Source organism: Sardina pilchardus, chromosome 12 (genome assembly GCF_963854185.1).
Source record: "Sardina pilchardus chromosome 12, fSarPil1.1, whole genome shotgun sequence".
NCBI classification, from domain to species: domain Eukaryota; kingdom Metazoa; phylum Chordata; class Actinopteri; order Clupeiformes; family Clupeidae; genus Sardina; species Sardina pilchardus.
In genome coordinates, this window is record NC_085005.1 from 7,351,970 (window position 1) to 7,377,164 (window position 25,195).

The following is a 25,195-nucleotide window of genomic DNA, read 5'->3' on the forward strand; positions in this document are numbered from 1 at the left end:
TGTGACATGTCTGAGCGAGAGAATGAGGAGGCACTCTTCCACGCTCATGAACTGTGCAAGACACCGTGTCTTCGTTTGGCTTAAAACCATTTCCCTTGAACAGGGAATATTGACTTGTCGGCTTTGTGAAGGCTCCTGCTTCAAGAATAGAACAGTAATGAACAGTAAAGAACGAAAGGAATGAAGACTGAAAGAAAGAAGGAAAGAAAGAAAGAAAGAGAGAAAGAAAGAGAGAGAAAAATAAAGAGAGAAAGAAAGAAAGACTTGTGGTTTTGTGACAGTGAAGAAGTGAGTAGTGGTGGGCGACATTTGAAAGGTCCTGTTGTTCACCAAACATATTTCCCATGTCCCTCAGTCTCTGACCACAGAGCTCTTTGAATATTGTGCAATGGTCAAGGGAATGAACGGTGAACATAATGTTCTGAAAATATCCATTTAATGTTCTCTCAGATTGGTGTGTGTTGATGCTTTCTGTACAGTACTTGATGTGTTCTGTACAGTACTGTGTAAGAAATACAATTTATGTTGCAATATTGATTGATTACAGCCACATTGTCTTGGTGACATTGTAAAACCATCTCAAGAAAAAAAAAACAAGCTGAATATAATTTAAGAGCAAGGATGTCCCTGTACTTACAGTCCTAACCCAGGCCACTGTAAGAGAACAGTTTTTTTCCTGAACATATTATAAATGTCATATCCACACACTCCAGCTAGATTCAGACTGATTCTGATGTCTCTTTTTAACTCACTGATGCTCTTGACACACACAACCATTAGCAAACACTCACACCACCCCTATCAAGCTTGGCCACATCAGGACCGCTAAAATGCCAACGTTGAATAATTCATAGACCAATCAAAGACTTGTCCCACAGAATCCCCTGGTCACCTGACATTAGCGCTGGAACCGGATTGGAAGGAAACATTCAGCGTCCGACACACAGAGTCAGAGGCATTCATATTTCTTTTGCCCCTGGTCCTTAACATTTGCTTTGTCGTTGGCTAGCGCTGTGCGCCTCACCCATAACATTTGTAATGCAGAGTGAAATGTCTAACCCAATATAATAAGCATTTTCCTCGACCCTGCTCACTCCTAACCCAACAACAGTGGGCCTGTCCCATATATCATGGCTGCCATTATGAATTCTATCCCATTTTCCAGGAAAATAAATAATGGGCTGTGCTTTGGTTGTGCATGGCTTCATGGCTCACTGGAGTAATGTAGAAATTCTAGAAACTGATCTTATTACACATGCAATATGCATACTGTATGTGCAGGATTGGAATAAAGACATAAAGTTGATGGTACATTATCCAAAATTGGTATAAGGATACATCATAACCATGATATGGTACTTGCGACTCCCAGTCAGTGTCTCATGGATGCATTCAGTATGAAAAAAAACAGCATTTCAAGCCCATAATTTGCATCAAGGGGACATCTACACATCCGTATCTTTCCACACACAGCATAGTACCCACTCATATTGTTACCTTAAAGTACTGTAAGTAATTATGGACATGTACATATACAGTACGTTGTGGGTAGCAGTCGCTCAGGAGGTAGAGGAGCCCAACTCCTCCTGACCCTGTCGAAGTGTCCTTGAGCAAGACACCTAACCCCAGCGCTCCCGATGAACAGGCTGACGCCTTGCATGGCAGCCTCCGCCATCGTTGTGTGAATGGGTCAGTGTGAGGCATGATAATGTAAAGCGCTTTGGGTGCTCGCAGGAGCCGAGAAAATCACTATGTAAGTGCATTTATACCATTCACCATATGGCGCAGACCTACAGAACAGACAGACTAAGGGAGGCAAAAGGAAGTCAGGGAGGGAAAGTGAACTGAAACGTAACCCTGGGCCTCTCCTCCCAAGCATGACCCTTGCCACTGGTCTGATCCAAAGAAAACAGCGCACAACATATTATGAGTAGAGCAAGAAGCCAGGTCACATTCCGCTGGTCCCTGAGCGTGCCACTGGTTGACTGAAACTGACAGTAAAACGTCAGCACGCGGTAGGGGAGACAGGAAGCTGTCTCTCAAGAGCATCATAAAGGGTAGGATGGGGAGATGGAGAGAGAGAGAGAGAGAGAGTGAGAGAGAGAGAGTTGAGAGGGGAAGAAAGAGAGAGAGGGAGAAAGAGGGGAATGGGAGGATGGTTTGTAGTAGAGAAGGAAGTAACGGAGGAGGTAAGCAAAGAAAGACAGACAGAAAGAAAGACACGAAGACAGAAAGAAAAAAGAGAAAGAATAAGTCATCAGAAACCAGGATGGAGAGAGAGACAGAGAGAGACAGAGAGGGGGGTGGGGTTGGAGGATGGTCTGTAGTAGAGGATGAGAAGGAGGCAAGAAAAGAAAGAACGACAGGAAGACAGAAGGAAAGAATAAGAGTGAGCCATCAGAAACCAGGGGGTCAGAAGAAGGCTCTAGGAAAACATGCACCCCATTGGCTGAAGCAACGTGTCTGACACCACTCTGCGGACCCCCTCCGGGTCCCAGATGGCCCCTCACTGACCACAGCATGTCGCCCGAGTCAAGAGGTTAGGCGTCAGGGTCCAGCCCCCTAAGACAATATGGCCGCACTCCATCAGAGCCCTTCATATTGCCTTGGAAGAGCAATAGTTCACACAAAGTAAACTTCTAGCACTATGTGACTGGATAATTTTCCATATGTTAATAACTTTTCAGTAATTACATAGAAAAATGTCCATTATGCTCAAGAAAAAATGAATAGCTATTGATGATGCAATCAACTTGGCCTACCTGGCCCAAAACAAGACTACAATGAGGGACATAATAGGTGGGTTTTAACACTGCTGCTTGAATTTGAATCCTGGCCACACAACGAGGATGTGCCAGCACAGGTCATGATTCTATTTTCCTTCTCTTTGTTATTTGTTCCCTACTTTGTGCCGTAATGTTTAAAAATGTTTTGTTCTCACACAAATGTGTGCAGACAGCCATTTATGCTTCTGACAAATACCACAATTTTGTACAATTGCTAAAAGAGCCCAAGCATCAATTTATCAAATCATACTCTTAGCATCTTTTCATCAGTATTGACGAGGATAAAGTCGGACTTGTCCTGGCTCCACTGTCTATTGCCGCGGCAGCAGAATTAAGTATTGATTTTCTCCTCTACAACATTCTGGGGCATTTTTTTCCCCCATTTTTCCTTTCTCTTCTTTCACTGAAAGTCTGTTCAGAGATACAGGTTTGCAGGAGAACTCATACAATGCCTGCAAAGCTGTTGCTTTTCTCCTTGCCAATGAAGAAGAAGCAAGCCTGGCTCTGGTGAAGGACAAAGATAACAAACAATTCAAGTGAGGACAAATGGAAAACAACCCCACCAGCACAGCCAGTAGGACATCTCTCAAAGAGGTGTGTTTGTCCGTTTTAATGGTAGCTTTACAGCCTGTCCAGGAGAGACCTGCAATATAAAGATCTGCACAGCTTCAAACGTTCACTTGCCAACCCTCAAGTCCTGAGCATCACGGGCCTGGTCAAAGAAAGGCAGGCTAGTCACTACAGCCAGTTCTTACACAACACTTACAGAGGCAGATGCCTCATCCGCAAATAGTCTGGACTTGTAGGAATTTGGATGCTGTTAGTACACAGAGCGTCAACGCCTTCTCTGAGGCCGGAGAGCGGATCCTTACTAGGCCCTGGCTTCCCAATGAGTCACCTGACAGGAGGGGCTTCCATAGTGGCGAACAGACACACTGACCGGGGAAAAACATTAACCTACTTGCATAATGTTTTACGCAGCAGATAGTGATCCTGTGGGGATATATCAGCATGGCACACATCCGTCTCTCTGTCTTGTGACATCCTGTCACTTTGGAGATGAGAGAGGACTATTTCCGATTTGCACCCACCTAAATTTAGATTCCAAGCCTGACACTTAGGATTCCGCCATAGAAGTCAGCGGCACCTGTTAATGGAACGGTGCCATCCTTGTCATTGACAGGGAAGAGGACACACACACAGCTGGCCACAGTCCAACAAACACGTGCAGCATGCTCAGCTATCCTTTCATCAGCGTAGATGAGAAAAGTGAGAAGAGTGTCGTCTACCAAAGTGATTATGGTGCAAAAAGTTCTGTGTGAGAATTTGGCCATCATTCCCTCTGTTCATAAGTGTATTGCCTACACTCCACAGGTTGGTTTCATCACTGATGATGTCATAGCAGAGCACCGAAGTGATACTGCATTCACATTTTCAAGACATGTTTAATTGCTGGTCCTCTGCACCAAAGGCAAAGACAAAATCAATGTTTGGAATAATCCCATTGCTGTAGGCTACTTATGGTCCCAGGTATTTGCGTATAGATAGGCCTATCAATCGAAAAATTCCCACACTAGCTCTTACTAAAATAATGATTCGCCTTTTGTATCTAGGTTAAACATGATGTGCTTTTATTCAGTAAATTTGTGCATTAGGGGAGAAATCTACACTGGACAGACGACGTATCTAAGGGTAGTCTTATCGAGAACTATGTTTAAAACGTCACTTCACTTCACTTTGCAGTTTAATGTATTGATAATATTTCTACTCACTGAAGTCTGTAAACAACAAAGTTAACAGTATTAGGTGGGCTAAACTATCTGAGTGAGGCAAACTGCCACAATAATGGCTTATGTCTGGTCGAAACAATCACATCACGGGAAACAAATCTGGTAGTGCAGCCTTCTGAAGCTTGTAATTCGCAACTTGCAAAAGAAATGTGATTTTAACCACAGCAAGAATTAGTCTACAGTGGCAAATATTTCACTCACCCCTTTGCTGAGCTAGACTGCATTGCCATAGCAACGCAATGAGTGTGAAGAGAGATAGGACTTTCATTTTTCCAGTCCGGTTATTTCTTCATTAGCGCACCGCCCGCCGGAGTCCGTTTTTCAGTGCGCGGCGGACAGCTCAGTGTTGGGAAACTGAGGGGAGAATGTCAAGAGTGACTTTTTCAAGTTCAGGAGGAAACTCCCGTGCCCCTGGAGGAGGAGAGAGAGTCACAACTGGAAATGAATTTATGGGGCGCCTAAATCATGCAACACAGCAAACAGGGAGACTTTCAAAGTTAAAGCCCACTCATGCAGCTAAACAATAAAGACTGTTGAAACGAGCCTTTTTAAAAGCATTTTACGTTGGTTGTAGAACACAGTAGATAGGCTATTCATTTTGCTCTCTCCAGCGTTACCCATAGTCTATGCCATGTAGACAAGGCCTACGTTTCGGGACATGAGCATTCTTAAAACTGACTTATTTTATTGAGTTTAATACCCAATCAAAATAGTTGTAATTAATGTCATCGCCAGAGGTGCTTAAATTGTAGGCTACCCTATTGCAAAGGCATGCAGAGTCTGCCAGTCTTTATGAGGAGCCAGAATAGATTTTCTATAAAGGTATAATACACGTGGAGAGCTCTTAAAAGTTAAGCTGGGTCGGTCACCCAAAGATCATGCTTAGACCTTTGTGGAAAAGTTTTAATGTGAGGAAAGTTTATGTCTTTGTTAAAGCTTATGTTGCTCCCCCTAGTGTTCAACAGAAACTGCCACACTGAAGGGTAAAATAGATGAGCAGTTCCTGGCTTGAAAGAGCACATAGGATAAAACTTCTGCTCAAGGTTGTTAGTAGGCTATACGTAACCAAAGACTTATCTTGCATGACTTTCAGTGTTTTGTCAATTATATTGTGATAGACCAGTGGTCTGTCAATCAACCTCATTATACAATGAATGACTGAAATCCCTCAAGTGGGCAATTCAGTCTTTTAGATGCATGGTCTGTCTCAGGAACCCTGCTACCATTTCACGGGGAGAGATGAGATTGACACCTCACCTGTGCCTTACCTGCTGGGCCGATTCGGAGTTGCTGACAAGTGGAGGAGGCGCCAATCATGTGATTCATCTCACACTGACCAGCAAAGTGGTTTTCCACCACAGCCCCCTTGGAGACAAATACACCAACAAACTACAAAACAAAACCCCTCTCCCCAGACCTAGTGGTGAGACATGTCCTCCGTGAGGCTGAGTTGGTTAGGGGCTCACGGCAGGGCTCTGTGGTCCTCCAGGTTTCACGCCGGGGGCGAGGAGAGCCTGGCGTTCGCCCACAGGGATGAGCTGAGCAGGTCGTATGGGGAGGCTCACGCGGCCGAGCCTGGGGAGGAGCCCTGCGGCTCCAGTCCCGAGACCAGCGAGGATCTGCAGGCTACGGAGGGCTTCCACGGGGGGCCACCTGAGGACACCTGCCCCAAAATCACCACCTGGGAGGCAGGATGGAATGTCACCAACGCCATCCAGGTGAGTGGATTCATTGGACTCAGTGGATCGATGGGCAAGTTCATTCAAAATTAAAAAAAATCATCACGTCATATCAATCAACACTGTGGTAAACACTGCTGTTTGGGGATCTGTCTACATCAGTTCCGATCTAACAAAAGACTATTATGTATACTAAATTAGCTTGTTAAGTATTAAAGCAAACAATACATTTTGAGACTTTAAATTGGTAAAATATTTATGCAGCTTAATTAAGTGAGCCTGTTTGAACAAGGCTCGTTTGCTCTGGCATTAGAGCATCTCTTTTAGTTTTTAAACAAGGAGGATGATGATGATTATGTGAGCAGCTCTTCACAGCTTCATCTGTTTGCTGCCACCCAACTCTCTTTGGCTCCCGTGTCCTCCCCTGAATCATATGCTGTTTCACACTAATTGCCCAGCAACCCATTATCTGCCCTGGGCAGCTTTTTTTTTTTTTTTTTTTTTTTATCCGGGAAGTGCATCTACATATTTGTCCAGGCTCACAGCGTTGTTTACCTGCTGTCTATTGTTCCGGCATGTTCAATATAAGTGTGTGTGTGTATGTGTGAGTGTGTGTTTGTGTATAGGGTGGGGGAAGGGGGGGCTAGACAATGTCTGGACTAATTAATTACATGTCATTTCCCAGTGTCCTACTTTCAATGTCATCATAGATGAGAGGCTTAATGCGGCGCTACAGTGAGAGCAGTTACAGAGCCCCATTGGGGGTGATTTTGCGGTAAATGATGCCAGGGCTGTATGCTTCATGATTAAGGTTTGCATGCACTTGTTTGTGACAATTTCCAAACAATTATGTGTGCAGGGATAGAACAGTCTTCTGCATTTTCTGTAATGAGTAGTACTTTGTTAGCAGTTGTTTTACCCCATCCATGCTGCTTACCATCACTGTCCTTCTCTAAGGTTTGTTGTGTTGGTTGGCTTTGTAAAAGGAAAACAATATAGAATTACAGTTAATTCTACAAAGAAATAAAGCCTTCAGAAGGATTCATCAAAAGAATGAAGTTACAGTGAATGAAGAGAAACTGTTCTAATGTGCCATTTTGAACTTGAGGAGGTGGTTTAGTGAATTTCCAGGAGAACTAAGCTCTGTGATTTTTGTTGGTGTGTTGTCAACTGCAGTTAAATTCATTTTGTTATAATGTGTTGGACACCATGTCCAACATGAATTTCTTGAATTTCCCCTTGGGGATCAATAAAGTATCTTTACAGTATCTATCTATCTACGTGTATCTATCTATCTATGTGTTTCTATATGTATGAATTTCCCCTTGGGGATCAATAAAGTATCTATCTATCTACGTATCTATCTATGTGTTTTAGGGTATATTCGTGTTGGGTCTGCCGTACGCACTGCTACAGAGCGGTTACCTTGGGTTCCTGCTGCTGGTGCTGGCGGCGGTCATCTGCAGCTACACGGGCAAGATCCTGATCGCCTGCCTGTACGAGGAGGACGAGTCCGGGCGTCCGGTGCGCGTGCGCGACACCTACGAGGACATCGCCAACGCCTGCTGGCGCCACGTGTGCCCGCGGCTGGGCGGCCGGGTGGTGCACGCCGCCCAGGTGGTGGAGCTGATGATGACGTGCATCCTCTACCTGGTGGTCAGCGGCAACCTGATGTGCCACAGCTTCGCCTTCCTGCCGCTGTCGCCGGGCGCCTGGTCGGCGGTGGCCTTCCTGGCCGTGGCGCCGTGCGTGCTGATCCGGGACCTGCGCGCCGTCTCGCGCCTCAGCCTGCTCTGCTCGCTGGCGCAGTTCCTGATCACGTCGGTGACGGTGGGCTTCTGCCTGCGCCAGGCGCACCGCTGGTCCTGGCGCCGCATGACGCTGTGGGTGGACGCCGAGAAGTTCCTGGTGTCGGTGGGCGTGATCATCTTCAGCTACACGTCGCAGATCTTCCTGCCCACGCTGGAGGGCAGCATGGAGGAGCGCGGCGACTTCGCCGACATGCTCACCTGGACGCACGCGCTGGCCTGCGTCGTCAAGACGCTCTTCTCCGTGCTGGCCTTCCTGACGTGGGGCGACGAGACCAAGGAGGTCATCACCGACAACCTGCCCGACGGCCTGCGGCTGGTGGTCAACCTCTGCCTGCTGGCCAAGGCCCTGCTGTCCTACCCGCTGCCCTTCTACGCCGCCTCGGAGGTCCTCCAGGGCTGCATGCTGAACCGGGAAAACGGCACGGCTCCGGCGTCGGCCATTTTGGCTCTGCGGGCCGGGTTGCTGGTGCTCACCTTCCTGATGGCCATGTACGTGCCCCACTTCTCCCTGCTCATGGGACTGACGGGGAGCGTCACGGGGGCGGCCATGACTTTCCTCCTCCCCTCGCTCTTCCACCTCCAGCTTAAGTGGACCACGCTGGACTGCAGACTGAAAGCTATCAATTTTCTGATTCTGGTGCTGGGATCGCTGTGCAGTTTATCAGGGGTAATTTGTTCAATTAAGGGGATGATTGAGGCTTTCGAGAGCAGATAGAGCACTAAGCTGCGTGGAAAATTGTCCCCCTGGGCTATCCACCTGATCAATATGCAAACGTGTCAGAGCTTGGCGGGAGATAACCACATACAGGCTGACAACAAGCACGCATTACACATATACTGTATCTTTCAGCTTTCCACTCAGATGTCATGTGAACAGATAGAAGTTCTTGATATTTTTATCCATCCTTTTCCAGGCTTCTGCACTTACGTGGCCATTACAAGAATAAATGAATGCCTGTTTGTGTGTCATGATATTCTGTTGAGTTTTCTTTCTAAATTGATTTGTTCCCATTGAAAAAAACAATGACACATTGTGCTCTCGTCATGCCAACATTGTTATAATTGTAGCAAAATGTGCATCACACACAATTATAGAATTCTAATGTTTTTCCTGAGCCATTTTCCTGTGGATTGATTGTTCTATAGGCACTAGATAAAGTACATTTATACATGCAGTAAACAGCTGATTATGGTCACTTACTGTAACTAAACTAAATTAAAGTAAGCTACTACTAGCCATTCATGATCTACATCCATTGAAAATGTAAGATTCTGTGTTTTGGTACATATTGTAGGACACTATTTATCAAGTTAGAAGTGCTGTGAAGTTGTCAAATGTTAATGTCTTCATATTCTCATATGCTGTAATTACCAACTCTGCAGAGGTGTGGTGTCTGTCAATAGTGACTGGATGAAGATGTCATGGTTGATTATATTAGCGTCAAACACTGAAGGACTCACTTGTCAGGCCTAATTCAATTAGGCTATGCAACAATAAATATGGCATCAATTAGACCCGTCCGCCTACTTGTCTCTCAGTCATTACACTGCAAATCTTTTCAGAACTGATGGTGGACTTACTGAAGACAGAACTTTTGGCAAACCCAGGTACTGAATGCAACACACACTATGCACACGTACTAAGCATAATCTATTGACTCCTGCAGCAGCATAATCGCCTCAAACTCAGGTAAACTTTTTGACTAAAAATAACAAACCAACAAGTTCTTGTTTCGTTGGAGTTTCTTTGGTGTTGCTGCTATGAGATGCAAAACAGGTTCCATCCAGGCTCTATTCTGTAATGTGAGTCATGTTGTGTGACTCATTCATATCGTTTTTAAAAAGGCCTGAAAAACACTGAGGTTTGTTTAGTTCCATAAGAATACAAAAACTGAAGCACATCTCAATGTGATGCTCCCCTGTGCTCGGTTATCTCCAACGAGAGCATGTTTTACTCTATCCATGAGCATGACGGTATTCTCTACATTCAAATATAAAAGAAGAAACCTTTCGTAACACAACTCATTCTGAAATGTAATGGGTATTTTTTTAAGTAGGCCCTTCAGAATATCATGCTATTCTCTTGATGAAGAGGAGACAGAGGTGACTTGACAGAGAAAAGAGACAAAACAATCTGTTTTGCGTGAGCATCATGGTTTACTACACAAGGTTAAGCACCTTTGTGTTGTATCATCCAGCATGAACACTTTTTCATTTGGTCTCCCTCTTCCTACCTTTTTTCTCCTCACCTCTCTCTCACTCCTTACCCAATACCCATATCTCAGTCTTTGCTGATGGACAAGTGCATGCTTGTTCTGTCACTCAATAACATCATGAGACATGAGAACACACATACTGTAGGATAGACATGGGATAGACATCCTGGGAAATAATGTATAGAGGCATACTGTGAGCGCACACTTGGACAAGGGAAGTTGTTTACTCTAAATGAAAATTCAGTGTAATTCTTACAACTACCATGCAATTCAATTGATGAATTTTAGACAGTGCATAACAAATTCTGTGCGAGTGTCAGAGGCAATATTTTGGGTCATTTTCATTTTGAATTATTAAAATGTGCCATCATTTACATGCTTTCTTTGTGCATTTAATGGCTGAGACTCAGAAAACCAATACATGCTGCTTTTAAATCAATCTCAGGGAAGAGCAGAGGATCTTCTCTGTGAAACAGGAATAACATTAGCGGCATCCTTTGGGATGTTCCGGGGCCTGTTTTCTTATTAAACCAATGGGAGCTCAAACAGACAAACAGAGGCACAGAGATTTGCAAACTTGGCAGTGCCAACTGCAAACTACTTCAAGGGGGCCAAATCCTCCGGCGTAAAGAATTCACCACCCTTTGGTTTTTGTGGCAGAAAGCCTTCATCTCAAGTGCATTTCATTTTTCCTTTCATTATTTTTTTCCCTCCTGTTTCTTCTTCTTTTCCTTTTTCCCAAGTGTTTCTCTCTCTCTTTCTCTCTCTCTCTCTGTCTCCCTTTTCTCTCCTCCACCTACTGCCTTTAAATTGGTAGCCCACACGTCAGTACCATAAACTACATGGTTAGCGTTTAATCCCCACGGCCAATGTAATGCCTCCTGATTTCAGGAGGGCTCGGCGCTTCCCCGGCTGCTGCTCGCTGGGAGATTAGGGCTCTACAGGGCTGCAGGAAATGTCAGGAATCGGCTTTGACAGACGCTGGCGAGTCTGTTAGTGCCAGCGACACAAAATGGACCGCCGTCCCTTTTATATTTCTCTCTCAGACTCTCTCGCACACACTGGGTGACACTGATGATTTCTCTCTCAGACTCGCACACCGGCAGACAAAAGGTGCCATTTTAGGTCTTATTCCAGCGGCAGAGAGGAGAAAAAAAAAAGACGTTCTACTTGGGGTCAGCTGTTTGATCCTCGTGGGAAGTAAGCTCGCACATTTAAGCGGAGAAGAAGTTTAGCACAGTTCAGATATTAAGTCAAAATCGAGTGGCCGTTGAAGTGCTTCAGCCAGCAGAGATTCACATTATCCTTTTCAAACAATCTCTATTCCCACATCCTGTGGGATGAACTCATCAAGTATTGATGTCCATGAGACGCAGAACTGGACCTGAGTGGTCATCCTTGGTGAGGCATCTTGTAACAATGCGAAGGAACAACCTCAAGAGGAAAACTCTGTCCTTGCCAGGGCAACAATTTTTCTCTGTCTGAGGCTAACAGCCCTATAATTACAAATCCATCCCACATACAGTAGAGGGGGGAGGGGGGGGGGGGGGAGTACAGAGGACAGGTAAGGACTGGCTAGATGCCTTGTGGTCCTCTCTGTGTAAGCGCCTGTGTGGTCTATTAACCTTTTAAATGTGACAAACTGACCTGTTTTGAAAGCAAGCCAACACAGCAGAAGCCACTCACAATGCTTCACAAAACCTCACAATGCATTCACCTTGAATACGCCTCCCATTCAATTTTTAAAGGTCAAGTCCGTTTTTTTCTTCTTCCTCTGGAGCTTTCTAATTATGAAGTTCCATTTCAATAGACTCAAAAAGACATTGGGTTAAGGACAACATGTTTATTTATTAATTTTTGCTTTTTTATTTTTGAAAGTCAGCATCCATGGCTTTCTCCTCACTACCATGGCAGATATGACCAGGGTGTACCACTCCCTAATGGATGGAATCCTCTGCTATTCTTCTGTTCTAAACCCATTGTTCTCAACAGCACACACACACACGCACACACGCGCACACGCGCACACACGCACACACGCACACACACACACACACACACGCACACACATTTGCCATCTACAAAATTGTATTTGATGCACAGAATCGCTAGCCTGACTCTCGCCAGACCCTTGTAGTTCCGCCATGCTCCACCAGAGGCGTTTCGCTGAGCTCCACACAAGGGTCTGGATGCGAGGGCAATCCAAACCCCTGTGCCAGTGATCAAAAAATGAGCAGCCAATCAGGAGCGCCGAAGCGAGTGTTTGATTCAAATAACAATGGCGGCACGCAGTGAGGAGTCTTGTGCTGACATTGATTCTGCTATTTCAACCGTTTTGTCGAATCTATCGAGTATTCATTCTTTCAGAGAATAGTTTTGAAGACATTTATTGGTGGCAAGGATGTTTTTACTCTTCTTCCGACCGGGTTTGGCAAGAACTTGAAGAAGCCTAGGACGTCATTCAAGATAACAGGCAAGTGGTTTATCAAATCACATGCGAGGATGTTTTACAAGGACCCGCCTTCAGAAATACATCTCCTATCGAGAAGTCCCAGATCCTTGTGTGAAGCAGACAGCGAACTACAGGATCTGGCGAAAGTCAGGTTACAGAATCGCTGGTGATTCACAAAACCCCACAGCTAAAAAAAAAAAATCCCCGCCCACTAAGCATCATTTCCAGCCATTGCAGTAACTCATAACTATCGCGTGCATCTCTGTGGATAGTGTGGGCTTATCATTACAAACGCTCACTGCTCCTCAGGGGCTTGCCGATGGATCAGCAGTAATGCGAATGCTCAAGGCTTGGGCTGAGGCGCTGAGGAAGATCTCGGCATCGCTGATTGATTAAGCAGACTGCGGAGCCGGAGCATGCGAGGAAGGTGGAGGCGGACGGGACATTGGGGGACGGAGGAGCGGGATTCTTTCCTGAGCGGTCATCGGCCTTTTTTCCCGGAGAACGGGAGCGATGCAGCTGGCATGACTGACCTCTCTCTAGAGAGAGAGAGAGAGAGAGAGAGAGAGAGACACACACACACACACAGATCGCCCTGGGGAACCTGGAGGCTCAACGCACAGCATTTCCTGTGTTTTTCCGGCAAGTTCTTCAGGGCCTAGGAGGCACCAGTGAACAGCATGGAAGAAGATGAGGTGTGTGTGTGTGTAGGGAGAGGGGGGTTGAGGAAAGGGAAAGTGAGAAGCACACAGCTGCCAGAGGTTTATCCCCCAGAGAGAGAGAGAGAGAGAGAGAGAGAGAGAGAGAGAGAGAGAGAGAGAGAGAGAGAGAGAGAGAGAGAGAGAGAGAGAGAGAGAGAGACAGACAGACAGAGAGAGAGATATATATAGAGAGAGATAGAGAACAGCTAAACAGACTCAGGCCATGACCATGATCTGGATCAGGATCAGGTCTACAGCACCACAGGGCCAGAACCTTGAGCCATGACCTGCTCCTCTCCAGGCCTGTGCTTTAATGCTCCTCCATTAGAGGGCGCCAGCCTTCGTTGGAAACTTGTTAAGCCCACCCTCCCACTCTCTCTCAGCCATGCAGACAGACCCCCCCCCCCCCCCCCCTCTCAAAAAGAAAAAGCAATTATCTGAATGCAAGGCTTTGCCGTGTGTTTTAAGGGACTACATTAACCCAGTTGTGTGCGATCGATTGGGGTCCTGTTCAGGGGAGGAGAGGAGGGGGCGAAAAGTCACTGTTTTCAATTCAGCCCCTGCATGGCTGCCTCTCCTTCCATTCCACTTCACCCTATACCAGTAATGAGCCCATTAAAAGTCTCCAATTCCGCCACCCACACAACTGTTTTCTTACTGCGGAGGCCCTTTTAAAACAGGAAGTCATTTTAGTTGAACGCTGAACTCGAGATCTTTGTCAGATGCAACATTCACACTGATATTAGATTTTTCTTCTTCTTCTTCTTTTTTCTTCTTCGTCATCACAACTTCTGAAAGCCAGGAAAGATATAATAGAGACACACAGTTTTGGTTTGGTGAGGTTTGACTTCTGAGAGTGTTGGTCTTTGGTGCCTCCACAGCTAACTGCTTCAAACACAGATAGTGTGCAAGCACTGCTTTCATTCTCAGCTGGAGTCTTAATGCATCTTCTTCCGGGTCACCAGGGGAGTGGGGCTGAGGGTGTCCAGGCACAGTGAGATGACCTCGGCCAAGATGAACTCCCAGGCTGAGATGTTCTCATCACGCCACCGATGTTTGTTTATTTATTATTTATCTATTCACTTAGGCTCCATCAGCAGTCGGGGCCAATTCTGCAATTAGAGATATTGATGGTGCCAGATGTCGGCGACTGGAGGGGGGGGGGGGGTGCACAGGGCGAACACCACAGCCCCCCTGGTGCCACAGCAGGCGTGGGACACGCAATCCAACCGTGGCCCGTTTGTGCCTGGCATCCCCCCTGACCCCAAAGTGATTATCCTACATGTGGAGAGGATAAGGGGCCCGGGGCACAAAAGGTTTTTTTTTTTTCTCTGCTGTTGGCACCGCTGGCACAGCAACTGGCAGAGGGTGCCAATCCGACCTCGGATCCAAGCTGCTGTGTCCATGATACCCGGCGCAGTGTGGCTCTTTGGTGCACTTGAGTGCCACTGCGGCGATGTTTCTGTGGATTGGCGAGCCTCTGCTTTTTGCTGGAATCTGCACAGCCACTGCTTATCTAAGCCAATGTTCTTCCAGTTAAGTGAGTGATATGGTTCATGAGATGAATCCATCGCGTCTATTTCTGTGCTTCTTACCAGAAGTAACAACAAACGGACACCACACACACACACACACACACACACAACAACAACACACAAAGCACCACTGCCGTTTTCAACGGTAATCTAAGGAGTTTTAGGGAAGCCAGAATGTGCAGATGCTATTTCCAGCTATCGTCTAGGTTACTCCACTTGACAGAATAACATACCTCCCAGGAGCTAACAGACAAATAATGGTCAGCTGTGTTCCCAGGCTGAGATGGCCTTCGGTAGGAGAGAACACTGTCAGGACTATTTATCATGATCACGACTCAATGGAGCCATTGTTTAAGCAAGGAGATGAAAGCCAAACAGTTAATGAACTGATAACAGGAAAATTATAATGGTGGTCTTCCATTGGCAGACTGGACCTGTCAACAGATGCCTAAAAAGAGCTGACAACGTAATGACAAATAGAGAGTAAAGCATACACCCATGCACACACACTGTAGATGAAGAGGTAGAGGAGAGAAGAAAAGAAGAAAAGAAGAAAAGAAAAAATTGGGAAATTCAGGAAAGAAAGGAAAGAAAAATGCAAGACCAGGACCTTAAATGATTCCATGCAAGACCTCAAATGATTCCTTGGACGTAACTGTACATCACCGAGGTTTTTTGTTCTTCCTCTTTCTCTCTGAGTTTTTCCAGCGAGTTAAGTGGAACATAAACAATCGAGCGCATCGCGACGACGGGAAAAACAAAAGGCTCCCAGCAGCAAAAACTCGGCCGCGTCCCATTTGTGTCTTCCAAGGCAAAATCGCCGAGCGTAAAGCACATTTCACTCCCATTCAATCTCCTCAACAAAAGGCCTCATGGTCCATGTGGGTATAATTAAGAAGAAGTAAGTGATTATGATAAATGCTATTGTGATGGTGCAGGCACTTCGCCTGATCCCAGTTGGTTTGTGAATAAACGCTGGCAGATAAAACCGTGTCTCCCTTTCACGGCAACCTAAAGGAAACAAAAGAAGTGGAAATATCCTTTCCATACACACACGCGTACACACGCACACACACACACACACACACACACACGTGCACACGCACACGCACACGCACACACACACACACACACACACACACACAAACACACACATTCAAAGCTCAAACTCCCCTGATCTCAGAGGAAATATTAATATATTAGATGCTTCTGAATAATTTCACTTCAATTTATTCTAGTCTACTCTAGAAAGTGAATCTGCTGCAACTGAGAGGCATTCACAGGATATGATGGGCTTTATTATAGACTCTACAATATACTATTTGACAACTAGTTCACTAACAGTCTGTGCTTTGATTACATATTTAGTGGCATTTTTAATGTTTGTCTCATGTCCTAATGATGTTTACTGGGAAATGGTTAGAATAGCTTTGCTATAAATGCGCACATGGAGCCGAACTACTAACTAAGACAATAAATGAAGTTATCCTGTGAGTTGTTACCACGGTATGCTTTCCATTGAGGACATACCTATGTGTTGAGAATGACAAAAGAATTAGAGAGGGGAAGAAAATATAACAGGATGGAAGAAATTACACTTCAATCGGTTGCATACAAAGGCCTCTGTTACCACCTTTCAAGTGACAAGCTCCCATTTGTTGCTATTCTGGTACTGGATAAGATAATTATGGACCTGGTTAATTATTATGAAATCAAATGTGAATAAGGCAGCTGGCATTTTCAGCCAAGGACTAAGGCAGGTAACCAGCACTCAGGCCTTTTGCCTCGACAATTTCTTTCTTTCTTTCTTTCTCTCTATCTCACTCTCACTTTCTCTTTCCTTTTGTGGTTAAAATATCAGAGGCTATAGCGAAATGGAAGCCTTTTGGAATGTACCATGTATCTTCTCTGCACAGTGGCATGATCTTTAAGTTTATTATTCGCAACTGTGCCATTATTTCACAAAAGGCTTTTCTTTTATCATATTTGTCAGCAGTGCTCTGTTAAGGAACACACCGATGGAACATTTTTAATCTTCCAGAGAAGCGATCTGATAAAAAGAGGCAGCAATAAGCAGAAATCTTATTAACATTACTGTGTAGCTTTATCGTAATCAAATTATGAACACAGCCAAACCAATTATGAACACAAATGGAATTAGCAGAGTTAAAATGTCCACATAATTGGATTGCATTGTTCAACTTTTGAAAATCTAAAGCTGTTGCCAACCTTTTAATCAATAAGCTAGCTGACATTTTGTCATAACCCATTAAAATGTGGGATCCCACAATGATTACTGTCACCTAAATCAGTGACGTACAAATCAGGTGACAAAGCAATCGCATATTCTTTCACGTAAACAGTGCTATGTCATTGTGAATGCCTTCGGCAAGTTAATTAGTAAAGCACTCTGCAAAAACTTCATCAAATCCAAACCTCACACATAGTCTCATATCTGTCAATATTATTACACTTGCAATGACCATCTATACGTGCTATATCATACATCTGCACCCACACTGTCGTCTAATGACGTCTTATGTTTCTTAAGTCTTTATATCAAAGATAATATTGCAGATCTTTTGAACATTTCTGCATGTTTTTCATTATGTACCATAGAAGGCATGCCAGGAGACATATTGTAATGCGTGGGGGGATTGTCTGGATTCTTAAATGTACTCTTAAATAGGAAAACATCTCTGTAATATAACTAATATATACAATATGATGTTTTTACAATTGACAAAGCCACACACACACACACACACACACACACACACACACACATATACACACACAAAAGACCATTTCATCCATTAAAGTACTTTAATGGACGTAATATGAAATGTAATGTCATGTAGTTTAGTCAAAAGGCAGCTGAGCAGTTGAGTGGTAATGTAGATGTAGCCGTCTGCTTGGCTGTCAGTAGAAGACCATGGCGTATGGACGACTGTCCTGCTCCTCACACCCACTCACATGGTCAAAGGCCCATTTAGATGGGACAACGAAACTGAAGGGGCCCACTGTGAAAACAGCAATACTCAAGTCAACATTCAGCATCAACTCATTTTGTTATTTTGTACTTTTGGCAGAGGACCAAAGAACATGGAGATGAAGATTTCCTTTGAAAATAATAATTTAGTATATGCTAATCTTAAACTGTATACGAGAAACTGACCATATCAAGTTATCACCATGATCATACTAAAACTTTTACTTACAGTGCATGATGGCCACTCTATCTTGTCCAGTCACATCCCGATACATTTGGTCATGTGTCAGACGCCAGCCTGTTAGAAAGAGTTTGAAACCGGTTACGTGTCGGCATAATTCATCAGTTTATGGTGAATTCCACAAACTCTCAAATTCTCAAACTCTTTGGGCCTAAGGCCCACCGACTGATCATGATGAATTAATGATTATGGTGAATGTCACACACGACACACCTCATTATAGACTATTATCATGTACATTCTCTTATGTCTATATATTTTCGATACATAAAAAGTGTCCATGTGCCAAGTACAAAATAAAGGGAAGTGACATTATTCACAGATTAGGAAAGGTGATCTTATTCTACTGCTCAACAAAGGGGTGCTGCCCTCAAAATTGGTCGCTAGACTTGTTTAGCAGGTGCAACATACTGCAGCCTAACAACTGTGCCAATAGATGTTAAACTATGGTGAGACGGATCTCGCATCATGAAATCAAACTGAGAATGGTAGCCTACTAAAGCTATTTGTGTTCTTACTTGGTGGATCATTAGGCTGAAGATCCTCTCCAGTCTCATCCGCTGATGAACTCTGTTCCTCCATGAGGTGGTCAAGAGCAGATTCAGATGGAACAGGGGAACTGGAGCCAGGGCCTGCTGTGACAAAAACAACACCGCCACTCAAGTCAACATTTAACATTCACTCATTTTGTTAGCATCAATATCAATATACTTGAATTTATTAAATGAAATTAATTTAAATTATTTATATTTTTCTAAGGTTAGGTTTAGTTTATGTATAGGGAAACTGGCGATATATATTTTAACCACTAAAAGGTAGACACAATACTGTAACTCCTCTTCCATTATCAGACTAAGGTCTGTAACTTCAGTCTGCTAATAATTATTTAATTATTTTCAACTGGTTTTATAATTGTGATATATTTTTTGCTATGGTGGCCATTGAATATGATTGGCCACCTAACATTGAGATTTGATGATTTGTCAAAGATTAATTTAGGCTTACTGTGATTAAAGCTGTTCCAATGATAATTTCCTGTTTCAAGCCAGGTCATACCTTTGTCTCCCTCTTCCTTGTCTGCCGATGACTTCAGATTCACCATGAGGTGTTCAAGAGTCCTGTCAGATGGGACAAGGGAACTGGAGCCAGGCCCAGCTGTGACAAAAACACCAACACCACCAACACTCAAGTCAACATTTGACATTCACTCATTGTCAGTATCAGGTAAACAGTACATAGATACAGTGCAGTACATAATTTGGGTTTACTGTGGTTAAAGCTACTCTAATGATCATTTTCTAGTTTAATCAAGGTCATACCTTGGTCTCCCTCGTCATCGTCTGCTGATGACTTCAGATTCTCCATGAGGTGTTCAAGAGTCCAGTCAGATGGGACAGGGTAAATGGAGTCAGGACCAGCTGTGACAATTACAACAACACTCATGTCAAAAAAAGTGACATTCAATATTCACTCATTTTGTCATTCAAGTCACTCATCAATGTCAGTGACTTGGTTTTCTTTACATAGATTGACCCTATTTGTACACTTTGAAGATCTCCATTGAAATTGAGCCTTTGGTTCAAAACAACTACCAAGTAGGCCTATAGCCACTAATTGTGCTCGGAATAACTAAAATGTTTTACTGCAAGGACCAGGACAGGACCATCTTGTCTGGCCATCTCCCTCCACATTTGGGCAACTAGCTAATGTTATAGCCTAAGTTATGCTTTTTGTGTTCTTACTTGCTGGTTCATCAGCCCGAAGATCCAATTCACCATGCTGAGGATTCTCTCCAAGCTGAGTGTTCTTCATGCTTGCCATATCCCTTGGTTGTTTAGCAGGGTCCTCTCCAGCATCAGTGTTCTCCATTATTACCTCTGCTTGACCCGCAGGTTCAGCAGGCTGGAGAACCACCCAGCGTGGCTTGCGCTTCTCTTCAAAAGCCCGCACGGAAGACTTAAGTCTTTCCTGGAGTTCTGCGTTAGGTGTGCCTTTAGCAATATGGTTTAGCTTGCTCGGCTTGGCGTTAAGCCCAGAATAGGCCCAGGTCGGTTCTCTCTCTTTTGCCGACTTTCTCTTGGCCATAGCAGAGTTGCAACAGATCCGGTGGTTCTTGGTCCTCTGTCGTCTTCGCTTTGGTCTTAGCCGGTGTCTGATGGCGTTCAAGAGGGCGCTCATGGCTCCCAAGAAGCAACCATTTTCTCCTCTAGCTTCACCTCTCACTTCCATCTTCCGCCAATATGAAAAAATACACTCCTCCTTTGTCCTTGGCAGGATTGCCAATATGAAATACAGTAGGTGAATCAATGAATGATTTGTGAAATCTCCAGCAGAAAGCTCTCTCTCAGTGTTATCTCTGTTGTAGCCAGGTCCAACTGATTCAGGGGTTTACCTCAGGATTCTACTTTAACCAACATTCTAATTATGGTACATTCTAGAACTCAACTTAATATGTTCTAGAATATGTTCAGAAGATTCCAAATGATGATGCCCGAAAGCATTCTAGAACTCAACTTGAAACAGTCAAGTCAAGTGATCCAGGCCAGGCCAGGCCAAAAGTCAAGACTTTTGCATGGGTTCAAATGCTTATTCTCCCCACTGTATAGAAAATGTAACGCAACAGGGTTGACCCAAAGTGCTTTATTTTCTCATTTCATAATTTGAAATGAGAAAATAAGAAAAATATAGCTGCAAGCAAAGTTGAATATTTAGCTTTCATTACATTTATGTCTATGTGATGATGGAAAGTTAAATCTTCCATTTAGAGTAAATAGAAGTACTCTCCATTTAGAGTAAATCTAAAAAATGTTAACAAAATCTTTCAACTCTGCTACTGAGCCCTGCACTCCCACTAAGATTAGATTTGTGTCTGAAACTGCTCTCTCCATGAGGCTTTTCATGCACACAATGATGATCCGATCAGTTTTTATATTCTTCTGTAAATTGATTCTGTTTAATCAATTATGTATGATGAAAGCTTGGTGCGAGAAGCACGCTATCCGTGACGCCGCTCGGTGTCACAGAAATCAATGAAGAGCCGAGAGCTTACAACTTACCCGGGCATCCAATTACCTGGGAACAACGTATTCCTGTGGACCTGTCTGCAGCAATCACCCTTTCTCTATGCCTCCTCTGCCTGGTCAGAGATATGCATTCCCTGTCCACACAAAGATTCACAACACAATGAGTGGAGAAATCGATAGCCTATATTTATTGCCCCAACAATTGCAATGACCTTACCAGCATAATATGGAAACATAAGCAGTTGCAAAATGGCAGAATAAAACTGATTGCTTCCATTTCAAAATATAATTTCCAAATTACCCGAGGCCTCTTTTTCAGTTTCACTGATTTGCTTGCTCACCTTGACACTGCCCTTCCTACGTTCACGCAATCCAAAGTTTGAAGTAATTTGCAATTAGTTTTTAAGTCCTCTATTGAGCCACTCATTTTCCCCTATTCACACAGAATTGCAACTGTGATAGTTGCATTTCAACTAAGCCGGAGAGACTATCCTCGCCCAACGGACTGAGAACAAAGAAGAAGAGACACCAAATATGAGTGCTTCACAGTTGGCCGGCAAGCTGAAAGGAACGCTGAGATGTTCTTGCTATGGGTGCTGCGTCGGTTCTATAGGTGCTCTGATCCTCTGTAGACTTAGTCTGGGTTCTTGTGAGCTGAAAAGAGGGAATATTCTCAAACCAGCATTACCTGACTCAGAGGGAGTCCTCGTGGCTCTCCTGACACTAGCAGAGAAACACATTAGCAAGAGTTGACATCAATTTCCCTCTCAGACTGAATGATGGCCGGAGCTTAGAGGTCCTGCATACTACAGCTCTCCATCTGCACAATGAAAATACAGGATTCTTTGGCTAATGATCATTAAAGGAACACTTCACCATTTTTTCATATGAAACTATGTTATTCCCTTAACTAAGACGAGTTGATACATACCTCTCACGTTTCAATGTGTGCACTCACTGGCATGGCGCTACTTTAATAGCACTTAGCTAGCCCAGTTAATTCATTAGGATCCAAACAGAAATGAAATTAGAAGCAACCAAACACCTCCATGTTTCCCCTATTAAAATACAGTAACACGAGTCACACGACCAAGTGAGACAAAATAAAACGTGGTGCATTTCTAAGCAGGTAAGAGGGATAACTATATTGTGTGGTGGAATAACAATTGGGAGCACTTAGACTCGGCGCAGTAATATCCTCACTGTTGCACTTTAAGTTTCACTTTGGAAAACATGGAGGTGTTTGTGCGCTTCTAACTTCATCTCTGTTTGGGTCCTAATGAATGAACTGGGCTACCAAAGTAGCGCCGCGCGCCAGAGCCAGTGAGTGCACGCATTAAAACATGAGAGGTATGTATCAACTCGTCTTAGTTAAGGGAATAAAGTGGTTAAATATATATATAAAAAAAACGGTGAATTGTTCCTTTAAGTTTCATTTTATGCTATTCTTGGTAGAGGATTTATATGCAACATTAAAAAAAAATTCAGTCCTTGAAGTGAGCAGGTGTCTCATTTCAAAAAGAAAAAAAAAACTATTACCTATAGACACATAGGCTACAATAAAGGACACACCATGCAACATTTCAGTGTTGGAAATTTCCACCTTGTTTTGCAAAGCATACAAGCTAATCCTCCATGCAGATCTCAGTTAATGAGCTAATAGATACTAAGGGAGTGTGAAACTATTCTTCTCGAAATTGAAAGCCATAAAATTCCGATTATACACATCACTGCTGTTTTTTGGATTGGTCAAGAGAGTGGTCTAATTAGGGCAATTTCTCTGGAACTACCGTTTTAATAGTGTATCAACTTTGTGGCAGCAAAATCAATCCCCTAAACCATGCTTGGCTGGTGCTAGAAAGAGTCATATTAATTAACACCTTGGTCTTCAGTTGAAATAAAAATCAAAACAGGCTACTGAAGCAATTATCCTGATTAAAGGAAACAGGTTGAGCTTATTTTTACACTGGCTTCACATGACATAACTCACCGAACCTCATCTAGCTCATCATCTCGTTGTCATCTCCAGTTACGGGGACCCACCTCCAGTATTAGACAGCCATCAAACTCCATCCAGACTTCTCCTGGAGACTGACTCCAAATGACGTGAGGGCGGAACTGACATATGCCACAGACAACCGTGTGACTCACCCACCGAATGACACCCTTGCCAGAGAAAGAAAGTTGGGGCACTTGTCATATTACCAGACTGTAATAGGTCAGCAATACTGATATTTACATTTGACAAATACTTCACCTCCAATAACAGCTGTAAGAATTGTTTTATTGTCAACAGTCAACACATAAACACATGCCTTCTTCCTTATGATTTGGACAGAATGTAGTTAAACCAGTCCCTCCTTACATTGTTTATTATTTTATTGCTATTCTACTATGCTGCCATGACGACACAAACTAGTTTATCAAGCAGAGCATGTCCATGTTAATATTTTCATTTTACCACACCTATACAAACTAATATTATCATCTTCAGACACCTTAGTAACTAACATTATCATCTTCAGACACCCACTAACAGGATAGACTATGAAAAATGGCACTCTGTTAAACGCACTGGGTGATAAATGATTGTTCGAATTGGTATGCCACAGTTTAAAGTCCACCGCACAGCAGCACATAGCTTGCAGGCAAATGCATCTGGTGCACCGCTTGCCTTGGTCATTTAGTGACCCAAATTAGGCAGAATAAATGAAGTGCAGCACCAGAACCACTGCCAGTTTCGCTTAGGTCACAAAATGCGAAAACACCATTAGTGTGATTGGCTAATGCTGTAAGTCCCCCTCAAGCAAACATTCAAAAACTCATCTCCCTCCCTCCCCCCCTCTATCTCTCTTTCCCTCCCTTCCCCTCTCCCTCTCTGCCTCCATCTCTCTCTCCCCCTCCCTCCCTCCATCCCCCTCTCTCTCTCTCTCTGAAAAAACGCCAGCTGTGCTTCCCCGACGCCTCCGAAAGGGTGATGCCCAGATCCGCGGCCTGCGAGACTCAGCCGTAGGAGGGTGGCTGGGGGGTTGCTCTCTGTTCCTGCTCCAGCTACGCCTGACGGCCCTGGAGGCAGAGGACCTGCCACAAAGCACCGCAACACCCCACCCGCTCCCTGCCAAGGCTGTACGCCTTTGGTGCCCTTCCAGGGTACGGTGGATGCAGTTCACACATACGGGGACGCGGAGCCAAGCCACAGATTGGAGCCCTATCTCTCAACATTTTAACATTTCTCCCCAAGCGGGAGAAAAAGATCGACGTTTGAAGTGTGCTCATTCTGCGAGATGGGGAAGGGCTTTATTTTGTGTTATTTTAGTGGTAGCAATTTCTACTGCTCAAGTATGGAAGCTCAACCTGTAAAATTCACTCTTCTCTCTTTTGGCTGGAATGCAGAAAATAGTGATGGCTACGAGAATGTGTCCGCATATTTTGTTAGATTTAACCAGAATTTCAGACAGGATTAGGGTTAGGTATAGATGCACACTGCCTGGCTTTGATTTCATTTACTGGAGTACCATACAGCTGTTGCAAAATTATACAGTATACAAAACTGTTTGATACCAAATTAACCTGCTCATACTTTTGTTGAAATTGAATTGGCATGTGTACCAGCAACTACACTCTTCTGTAAAGCCACTCTGAGAGGTTTGTGCATAAATGGCTTTCAGACAGAATACATTTTCTATTGTTCAGATTCAGTGATATCATTATGAGAACAAAGCTACATTGGGTAACTAGCATGATAAATGCCAACAGAATAACTGTCTTGTCTTTCTCTATTATCCGTGGCATGACATAAACAACTACTTGCACTATGAAATAGATTAGAATAATGAGTGATTGACAGGTTGTTTACTTTAGTGTCCACAAAACAAATTCACTGATGGCACCTTACACACACAAAGTGACTTCTGAGTCTACACAAACTTAGCCTACTTATGCTCTCATAAAGGTATGTGCTAGAGTTTG

General features: G+C 43.9%; 3 protein-coding genes across 5 annotated transcripts in view; 1 reads left to right on the top strand and 2 right to left on the bottom strand.

The window, feature by feature from the left end:
* lama2 (laminin, alpha 2) overlaps positions 1-4,897 on the bottom strand; it is a 163,835-nt gene extending 158,938 nt beyond the window's left edge. The window contains exon 1 of the mRNA XM_062550527.1: positions 4,778-4,897. Within this exon, the coding sequence (XP_062406511.1) occupies positions 4,778-4,844 (67 nt within the window). The 5' untranslated portion in view covers positions 4,845-4,897. The remainder of the gene's footprint in view (positions 1-4,777) is intronic.
* A 1,109-nt stretch (positions 4,898-6,006) lies between these two features.
* Positions 6,007-9,018, top strand: si:dkey-126h10.1 (vesicular inhibitory amino acid transporter). Its single transcript, XM_062551333.1, has 2 exons — positions 6,007-6,294; positions 7,633-9,018. Exons 1-2 carry the CDS (start codon positions 6,007-6,009, stop codon positions 8,779-8,781), a joined length of 1,437 nt encoding a protein of 478 aa, XP_062407317.1. The 3' UTR covers positions 8,782-9,018.
* An 8,815-nt stretch (positions 9,019-17,833) lies between these two features.
* On the bottom strand, positions 17,834-23,313 carry LOC134098132 (uncharacterized). Of its 3 annotated transcripts, none has more exons than XM_062551101.1 (7): positions 23,217-23,313; positions 21,276-21,360; positions 19,523-19,621; positions 19,260-19,358; positions 18,722-18,838; positions 18,192-18,260; positions 17,834-17,993 (listed from the first exon to the last, which is right to left on the bottom strand). In XM_062551101.1, the coding sequence occupies exons 3-7, from the start codon at positions 19,566-19,568 to the stop codon at positions 17,893-17,895; spliced, it is 432 nt and encodes a 143-aa protein (XP_062407085.1). In that variant the 5' UTR covers positions 19,569-19,621; positions 21,276-21,360; positions 23,217-23,313; the 3' UTR covers positions 17,834-17,892. The 3 variants fall into 3 exon arrangements, with proteins under 3 accessions (XP_062407085.1, XP_062407086.1, XP_062407084.1); XM_062551102.1 differs by having other exon boundaries at positions 23,270-23,311; XM_062551100.1 differs by lacking the exons at positions 21,276-21,360; positions 23,217-23,313 and adding an exon at positions 19,946-20,782.
* Positions 23,314-25,195: the final 1,882 nt, after the last annotated feature.

Coding starts and splice junctions, on each gene's coding strand:
- si:dkey-126h10.1 (XM_062551333.1), top strand. CDS start 6,007: ATGTCCTCCGTGAGGCTGAGTTGGTTAGGGGCTCACGGCAGGGCTCTG. Junction 6,295..7,632: donor ATGTCACCAACGCCATCCAG/GTGAGTGGATTC, acceptor TATGTGTTTTAG/GGTATATTCGTGTTGGGTCT.
- LOC134098132 (XM_062551100.1), bottom strand. CDS start 20,432: ATGGAAGTGAGAGGTGAAGCTAGAGGAGAAAATGGTTGCTTCTTGGGA. Junction 19,359..19,522: donor CGATGACGAGGGAGACCAAG/GTATGACCTTGA, acceptor TTTTTGTCACAG/CTGGGCCTGGCTCCAGTTCC. Junction 18,261..18,721: donor TCAGCCTAATGATCCACCAA/GTAAGAACACAA, acceptor TCTTTCTAACAG/GCTGGCGTCTGACACATGAC.